The 9,481-nt window shown below is 42.0% G+C and overlaps 1 protein-coding gene across 2 annotated transcripts in view; it reads right to left on the bottom strand.

Moving 5' to 3' along the window:
- Positions 1 to 748: 748 nt before the first annotated feature.
- The window catches only part of LOC124046675 (metastasis-associated protein MTA1-like), a 75,191-nt gene continuing 66,458 nt past the window's right edge, over positions 749 to 9,481 (bottom strand). For both annotated transcript variants that reach the window (XM_046367317.1, XM_046367316.1), the window contains 2 exons: positions 5,791 to 5,939; positions 749 to 1,482 (listed from right to left, as the gene is read on the bottom strand). In XM_046367317.1, the coding sequence (XP_046223273.1) occupies positions 5,830 to 5,939 (110 nt within the window). In that variant the 3' untranslated portion in view covers positions 749 to 1,482; positions 5,791 to 5,829. The remainder of the gene's footprint in view (positions 1,483 to 5,790; positions 5,940 to 9,481) is intronic.

The raw sequence follows: 9,481 nt of genomic DNA, 5'->3' as shown, positions 1-9,481 counted from the left end.
TGACATAAGACAGGGGATTTTTGCAAGGATTAAATGACAGGAATTGTGAAAAACTGAGTTTAAATGTATTTGGCTAAGGTGTATGTAAACTTCCGACTTCAACTGTATCTAAGGCACTGCATCTCAGTGCTAGAGGCTTAACTACAGACCCTGGTTCGATTCCAGGCTGTATCACAACCGGACGTGATTGGGAGTCCCATAGGGCGGCACACAATTGGTCCAGCATCATCCGGGTTATGATTTGGCCGGGGTAGGTCGTCATTGTAAATAACAATTTCTTCTTAACTTGCCTAGTTAAATAAAGGTTTTTAAAAAAGTCAACTTGGACTCGGCCTTAGCATTGATTTGACTTCACCAGGTAAAAACAGCTCTTATGGAATTGACCCATACCCTGAACCTGACATACAGCCTGGTCTCTAAAAAATCTGTCATCAACAGAACCTGCGTGACCTGGAAGTGGTTTAGGAGAGAGGGGGCAGGGCAAAACCTCTAGCTGTTGTATTTCGGTTAACACAAGCATTGACATCACCACCACTCATAGCACCTCATATAGGGATGCGTCCCAAATGTCATCATATTCCATATATAGTACACTACTTTAGACCAGAACCCTGTGAGCCCTATATAGTGCACTACTTTTGACCAGAGCCATGGTCAAAACGAGTGCACTATATAGGGTTTAGGGTGCCATTTGGGACGCCATCTAGCAGTTCCAGAACCAGAACAGTAATCCCACACAAGGCGAAAAAAATCTATTATAATTTTAATTACATCATTGAAGCATAGATGCATTACTTGTGAAAAAGGTAGAAAAAACAGCATGTTTCAGTTTTTCTCAATAAGTTAAACCTCTCTGGTCAAATAGGGTCGGGCCTGCTCACAAAACAGAATCAGAATCCTCTTGAAGATTTCAAAATAATAATAAAAATAACCAAGAAAGTATACTTATGTCATTGAAATTAATGTTCATCTCCTTGCCATGTTTAATAAACCTGTTAAAAAAAGATGCAAGTGGCTTATATTACAATACAGACGGTCCTTCTTTCACCCTTTTCCACAGGGGTTTTCCACGCAACAACGAAAGCAGTTTTCATGAAACTAAGTTTAATCTTTATTTTTATTTTTATTATCAACAATTAAACTTAAACTTCGGGTTATAGTTGGTAAAAAAAATTAAACAAAAAATAAACAAAATAATAACGATAATAATAATTACAGTAATGACAGTAATAACAAGAAAGGTTAAGTAATAAACACAGTCCTGTACAGTCAGGCAGTCTTCTGATAGGCCACAGCCTTAGTTCTATTCCTTCCATTCCAAAAGACAATTGGTTGGTTGGTCTTTGACAGTTTGCAGGCTCATGCTGATTGTGTGAGATGGTGGCCAATCATTGATGGTGCTGCGGCCTCCAGCCCTGCTCCACTCAAATCCCCCCCAACTCCATCTTTGGATGTGGAAAAATGCCTTCCCATTTCATTTACCTGGGGTAAAAAAACACAAGAAGAGGGTTGAGACTTAATAATCCACTATATGATTGTAGTGCACAATACTGTATTATTTAACACACTGTTAATTGAATACTTTTGGAATATCTAGTATTTTATAAGCCCATATGGACAAATGCATCTTAATATATAATATATTATACAATGGGTGGTTCTAATCCTGAATGATGGTTAAAACCGTATTCCAGCCGGTGTCTATTCCACAAGTTACCACCGGCTAAATCTATGACGTTAAAATGCCTATTTACCCTGTTCCATCTGACTGCGCAATCCACTGTCTCATCAGCCCAGCCAGGCAATTTATAAACTTGATCTCCACTATAACCCTAGACATTATCTCTAATTTATTTTAGACTAACATGTAGTTTTCAACAGCAGAGATTTGTATGAACCTTGCTGTCTGTCTCTCCGACATTTGCAAAATTGTTTCAATGTTCAAATTTGATCTCCAGTTGCCCCATAGTAATGAACGTGTCTGGACGAGACACACGGACAGGCAGCATTTCTCAGCGAGTCAAAATCATGAATCAGCTGGTATCATTTTTATTGATATAAACAAAGAAATGTCAATTGAAAAAAGGTTAAAAAAAACAAGGTGCAGCTAGTTTGCAGTTTTTCTAGCTTCAGTTTGAAGTGTTTGTGTTAGCTGTGTTGTTGGATAGCTCCTCTGAACAACAGCGTCCTAATGAGAGAGCACATTTTCTATGCCAGGCGAAATTACACCTCATTAGGTCATTATTATGGATGTATCCAAATTAATGTCACTAGAAAACAGCTTAAACAAATGAAAATGTATTTATTTTTTATTTCACCTTTATTTAACCATGTAGGCCAGTTGAGAACAAGTTCTCATTTACAACTGCGACCTGGCCAAGATAAAGCAAAGCAGTGCAACAAAAACAACAACAGAGTTACACATTTAAAAAACGTAGTCAATAACAAAAAAGAAAATAAAAATAGAAAGATATATGTACAGTGTGTGCAAATGTAGAAGAGTAGGGAGGTAAGGCAATAAATAGGCCATAGAGGTCGAAAATAATTACAGTTTAGCATTAATACTGGAGTGATATGTGTGCATATGGGGGTGAGGTAGTTGGGTGTGCTATTTACAGATTGGCAGTGTACAGGTACAGTGATCAGTAAGCTGCTCTGACAGCTGATGTTTAAAGTTAGAGAGGGAGATATAAGACTCCAGCTTCAGAGATTTTTGCAATTCGTTCCAGTCATTGGCAACAGAACTGGAAGGAAAGGCGGCCAAAGAAAGTGTTGGCTGTGGGGATGACCAGTGCAATATACCTGCTGGAGTGTGTGCTACGGGTGGGTGTTGCTATGGTGACAAGTGAGCTGAGATAAGGCGGAGCTTTACCTAGCAAAGCATATAGAAGACCTGGAGCCAGTGGGTTTGGCGACGGATATGTAGTGAGGGCCAGCCGACGAGAGCATAAAGGTCACAGTGGTGGGTAGTATATGGGGCTTGGTGATAAAACGGATGGCACTGTGATAGGCTACATCCAGTTTGCTGAGTAGAGTTTTGGGGTATATTTTGTAAATGACGTCGCCAAAGTTAAGGATCGGTAGGAAAGTCAGTTTTACGAGGGTATGTTTGGCGGCATGAGTGAAGGAGGCTTTGTTGCGAAATATGAAGCCAATTCTAGATTTAATTTTGGATTGGACATGCTTAATGTGAGGAGAGTTTACAGTCTAACCAGACACCTAGGTATTTGTAGTGCAGCTGCAAATGCAGCTACTTTACTGTTATTCTGGCTGAACTTTTTGACGTGACTGTAAGTTAGCCGTAGTTGGCTAGTTAGCAAACAAGGGATAATAATGTAGCCAGTATGGCAATGGAAACATTTAGAACAAACAACAGGGTCGCGTCCAGAGATACAGAACAAAAAGACTGAACGACTGGGTCGCGTCTCTGGCGACCGAACCGATAGATCGAACGACCAGCCGGCTTGGGTATCGACCCTAGATATCGGGACTGTATCTTGTGGAAGGATGAAATAGTATGACTAAATTCATTTAAATAAATAAATAAAAATATGTCAATCATTATTTAAATATGTTGGTAACCCGTTGTATAAAGTGATAATGCCCACGTCTCGGGCCTAACAACACCCAAAACGTTATATGCTCTGGTATTATCACCTCATTACACCACAGATCGTCATCCTGTCAACGGGACAGTTGTAAATCATGCAGCGCGTTGTGTCAAGATCTCAGATTTTAGAGAAACAACAAATTATCGGCTGAAAGATTATATATATGTTAATATAACCGCACTGTCCAATTTACAGTAGCTATTACTGAGAAAAAAATGCCATGCTATTGTTTGAGGAGGACTCCTAACAACAAAACCATTTTTTCACCGCGATAGTTTTGATAAATTCACCTCTGAAGGTGAAATGTGTACTTACATTCTGAAATCTTGCTCTGATTTATCATCCAAAGGGCCCCAGAGATAACATAGTGTCGTTTTGTTAAATAACATCCTTTTTCATATCCTAAAAAGGTCCATATAGCACGCACGAATGATTTTGTATTTCAAAGGAATCTGTGAAAATCTCACTCTAAACGTTGTTAGAATGAGTCTAATCACGTTCGTTGTCTATTCCTCAGAGATCCTAGAAGGTAGCAAGACTTCACTATTTCATTAGGGGTGTAGTATATCCTATAGGACACCATATTTGGTCAGAGAGCGACGCCTTCATGGCACACCGATGACGCGGACGGCCATCTCTTGAACGACTGTATCTTTGTGAAATAAGCAACAATCGGGGTCAAACAAAGCTAGCTAGATAGCCAATGAGCTGGGCTTTACGGGCCAATGAGCTGGGCTTTATCCTAAAACCTCGTACATGTCGTAAAATGTAGCTTCTAACCTAACAGCATGCCTTTTCATTTTGGACAAAAATTATAAGGATATTCAGAGTTATGAAGTTATGAAAACTGGTTGTTTTGCAAATGTTGAACTTATAATATGGCTACTAATAGAAAGCTAAATCAAAGTCCAAGTATACAGATTTGATGATATTCGTGCAGAAAAATGGAATATGAATGTGAATGTCTTCTTTACAATTTGCCCAAATGTACCTGGGGACTTCACACTAAAAGTCTTGTGGATCAGTCATACTCCAAGTTATCCATCTGAAACGTTGCACATACACTGCTGTCTTGTGGACACTATTAGAATTACATTAAGAGTGATGGCTATAACAGTGGCCTTTCTCTTGCATTTCAAAGATGGTGGTAAAAAAAACACTGGTTGGTTTTTTCTTTGTATTTTCTTCTATCAGATCTATTGTGTTATATTCTCCTACATTCAATTCACATATACACAAACTTCAAAGTGTTTCCTTTCAAATGGTACCAAGAATATGCATATCCTTGCTTCAGGGCCTGAGCTAAAGGCAAGTTAGATTTGGGTATGTCATTTCGGCGAAAATTGAAAAAAATGGGGCTATCCCTAAGATTGATTGAAAACAGGATGCATGTTTTGGAATATTTTTATTCTGTACAGGCTTCCTTCTTTTCACTCTGTCATTTAGGTTCATATTTTATTTTACCTTTATTTAACTAGGCAAGAACAAATTCTTATTTTCAATGACGGCATAGGAACAGTGGGTTAACTGCCTTGTTCAGGGGCAGAACGACAGATTTTTACCTTGTCAGCGCAGAGATTCGATCTTGCAACCTTCCGTTTACTAGTCCAATGCTCTAACCACTAGGCTATTGTGGAGTAACTACAATGTTGATCCATCCTGTTTTCTCCTATCACAGCCATTAAACTCTGTAACCGTTTTAAAAATCACTATTGGCCTCATGTTGAAATCCCTGAGCGGTTTCCGTCCTCTCCGGCTACTGAGTCAGGAAGGACGCCTGTATCTTTGTAGTAACTGTATTGAACATATAGAACACACAACTGGGTCGCATTCATACATATCGAACCAATCAAACTAACATCTCTAGCAACCAAAAGATGAGAAAGTATGAGTTATCTCTACTGGTAAATGTGTGCTTTAGTATTGTTTTCTTTGGCAACTGTGCTGGATAAACACCTCAGTTCTGTACATTACCTTGGAACAATTAACTCTGCAAAGGGATGAAGCGCCGTTCATTATTTCCAAGGTAATGTACAGAACGTCGCCGTTTATGCCTTACATAATATACCATATAGCAGACGGTTTTATCCAAAGCGACTTACAGTCATGCGTGAGTGTCTATAATATGTCAAATCAATCAGCAATCAATCAATTCGTCCTTGAATGAGAGGTTTCCTACCTTATATGAAGGTTGTAGTGAGGTGCCTGCTGTGGTCAGTCAGTCCAGTTCATGTACCTCGTCCTGCTGCATGGAGGCAGAAGCGGTCCTGCCTGGCTCAGCTGTTCTCTTGGCCATGATGTCCCACTGTGGGGCTTTGGGCTTTGTTCCTAGCAGAGGACAGAGGGATATTAATTCACACACAAACACACGCATGGCAAATGCACACAGCCACACTATGTAGTCTATCCTTAAGCCTTTGCCGCATTCATCACTTTGTGACTTATGCTGATGGAGCAGCAGCAATAAAATATGCCCTCTCCTGCCCCCTGGTGGTCTATAATATAATATAATAATAATAATAATATATGCCATTTAGCAGACGCTTTTATCCAAAGCGACTTACAGTCATGTGTGCATACATTCTACGTATGGGTGGTCCCGGGGGATCGGGACCACCCATCCCGGGGGATCGAACCCACTACCCTGGCGTTACAAGCGCCATGCTCTACCAACTGAGCTACAGAAGGTCTATGTAGAACTGCATGTCTGCCATGTCTCTGCCCTACACTGCAGGAGAGCCATTCTACCCAGTGACACACCTCTTGTCCCAAACCCCAACCCCGAGGACAGAAAGACATTGCTACAGACAGACAATTACAGACTCAGAATAAACAGGACTCTAATCCAACTGCTCTGTTCATACAACATATCAATGAGATTTATCCGAAACTTGCAGTTGCCTATACATGTTATTCATGTAGTAGTGCAGTCTGTGATGTGTAGCACATTTCTTGAAGCTCAGAGGATGTTTCCAAAACGAAGGAGAGAAAGACATGAAGTGCCGGTCAGACAGCACATATCCATGGAGACTTGGCTCACATCCAAACTCCAAACGCAGAGAAGATGTCTGTAGCTACTAGCTAGTCTGCACTGCAGAACTAAAACAACCACTCAGTGTAGGTAGCCTATTGACTTATCTCCCCCTCCACATATCAATCTCTCTCTGCAGGACATATTAACACACACTTTGTATTATTTTTTACATGTGCTCTTCCTTTCTGAACAGAGCATGGACATAGTCCCTAATGAGTGTGGTCTGGTCCAGGAGAGGAGGGTTGTTACCGGTGAGGTCCCACCGGACCAAACTACCCCTCTAGTCTCAGATAGTTCCTGGCTACCTTCCGTTACCATGACAACACCCACCATATAGCCTGGAGCTATATAAATGGATATACAGAGACAAAGAGAGACAGAGAGAGAGAGGAGATATGGAGATGAGTGAGCGAGACGGGGAGAAAGAGCGAGAGATATGGAGGGAGAGCGTGAGAGAGAGGAAGATGGAGGGAGAGAGATGGAGAGATGGATAGAGAGAGAGATAGAGGGGAGAGATGGAGATGGAGAGGGTGATGGAGAGACAGAGAGATGGGTGGGAGAGAGAGATGGAGAGGGATGAGAGAGAGATGGGGGAAAGAGAGAGAGATGGGGGAAAGAGAGAGAGAGAGAGAGAGAATAGAGCAGGGAGGGGGAAAAGAAACTGGAGAGGAAGAAGGTTGGGTAAGGAGAGTAAGAGAAAGAGAGTGAAAGGTGAAGAGTTGGTGAGAGAAAAAGTAGACATCCGTAACCACAATTACAGTAGTACAGTATATTGAGACTGAAAAGGAAACTGAAAGGGAGTGGAGGGGTTGAGTAAGGTAGTGGTGGGGGAGGGGTGGAGTAAGGTAGAGGTGGGGGAGGGGTGGAGAAAGGTAGAGGTGGTAGAGGGGTGGAGTAAGGTAGTGGTGGGGGAGGGGTGGAGTAAGGTAGATGTGGGGGAGGGGTGGAGAAAGGTAGAGGTGGTGGAGGGGTGGAGTAAGGTAGTGGTGGAGGGGTGGAGTAAGGTAGTGGTGGAGGGGTGGAGTAAGGTAGTGGTGGAGGGGTGGAGTAAGGTAGATGTGGGGGAGGGGTGGAGAAAGGTAGAGGTGGTGGAGGGGTGGAGTAAGGTAGTGGTGGAGGGGTGGAGTAAGGTAGAGGTGGGGGAGGGGTGGAGTAAGGTAGTGGTGGAGGGGTGGAGTAAGGTAGTGGTGGAGGGGTGGAGTAAGGTAGAGGTGGGGGAGGGGTGGAGTAAGGTAGAGGTGGGGGAGGGGTGGAGTAAGGTAGAGGTGGGGGAGGGGTGGAGTAAGGTAGAGGTGGGGGAGGGGTGGAGTAAGGTAGAGGTGGGGGGGGGTGGAGTAAGGTAGAGGTGGGGGAGGGGTGGAGTAAGGTAGAGGTGGGGGAGGGGTGGAGTAAGGTAGAGGTGGGGGAGGGGTGGAGTAAGGTAGAGGTGGGGGAGGGGTGGAGTAAGGTAGAGGTGGGGGAGGGGTGGAGTAAGGTAGAGGTGGGGGAGGGGTGGAGAAAGGTAGTGGCAATGTCAAATGGCTGTCAAATGGCTGTGGGATACACTAGTTCATTTAGCAGTTTACTGACACTGGCCATATTCAACGGGTGTTGTACACACGTCACGAGCCAGCCAGCCAGCCAATATTAGCCATGGCATTATTTTAAATTATTTCAGTGTATGAAGAATTCAATTGAACAAAGCAGAATAAATGTAAATATTTTCTACAAATGATCTGAGGGAGTACGTACATGCGGCTATTGTGTTGAGCGGTTAACAAAGAAATAAGTACTAGAGGTCGACCGATTATAATTTTTCCAAGCCAATGCCGATTAATCAGACAATTTTTTAAATGTATTTGTAAAAATGACAATTACAACAATTACTGAATGAACACTTATTTTAACTTAATATAATACATCAATAAAATCAATTTAGCCTCAAATAAATAATGAAACATGTTCAATTTGGTTTAAATAATGCAAAAACAAAGTGTTGAAGAAGAAAGTAAAAGTGCAATATGTGCCAGCCTAATCCGGGAGTTGATAGGCTTGAAGTCATAAACAGCGCAATGCTTGAAGCATTGCGAAGAGCTGCTGGCAAAACACATGAAAGTGCTGTTTGAATGAATGCTTACGAGCCTGCTGGTGCCTACCATCTCTCAGTCAGACTGCTCTATCAAATCATAGACTTAATTATAACATAATAAAACACAGAAATATGAGCCTTAGGTCATTAACCCACCGTTCCTAGGCCGTCATTGAAAAACATTATGTGTTCTTTAACTGACTTGCCTAGTTAAATAAAGGTGTAAAACAAATAATACTTTTTTTGTTTTAAATCGGCCAAATCGGTGTCCAAAAATACAGATTTCCGATTGTTATTACATTTACATTACATTTAGCAGACGCTCTTATTCAGAGCGACTTACAAATTGGTGCATTCACCTTATGACATCCAGTGGAACAGTCACTTTACAATAGTGCATCTAAATCTTAAAGGGGGGGGGGGGGGGTGAGAGGGATTACTTATCCTATCCTAGGTATTCCTTAAAGCGGTGGGGTTTCAGGTGTCTCCGGAAGGTGGTGATTGACTCAGCTGTCCTGGCGTCGTGAGGGAGTTTGTTCCACCATTGGGGGGCCAGAGCAGCGAACAGTTTTGACTGGGCTGAGCGGGAGCTGTACTTCCTCAGTGGTAGGGAGTTATGAAGTTATGAAAACTTGAAACCGGCCCTAATTAATCGTCCATTCCGATTAATCGGTCGACCTCTAATAAGTACTCCTATATGCTTAATTTAGAGTTATTAATGTAACTTTAATTGTTCTACAAACGTTGAGCTATATGTAACTCACCACC

This window comes from Oncorhynchus gorbuscha, linkage group LG10 (genome assembly GCF_021184085.1).
Source record: "Oncorhynchus gorbuscha isolate QuinsamMale2020 ecotype Even-year linkage group LG10, OgorEven_v1.0, whole genome shotgun sequence".
NCBI classification, from domain to species: domain Eukaryota; kingdom Metazoa; phylum Chordata; class Actinopteri; order Salmoniformes; family Salmonidae; genus Oncorhynchus; species Oncorhynchus gorbuscha.
Note: the sequence above shows the minus strand (reverse complement) of the source record. Positions and strands in the feature narration are given on the sequence as shown.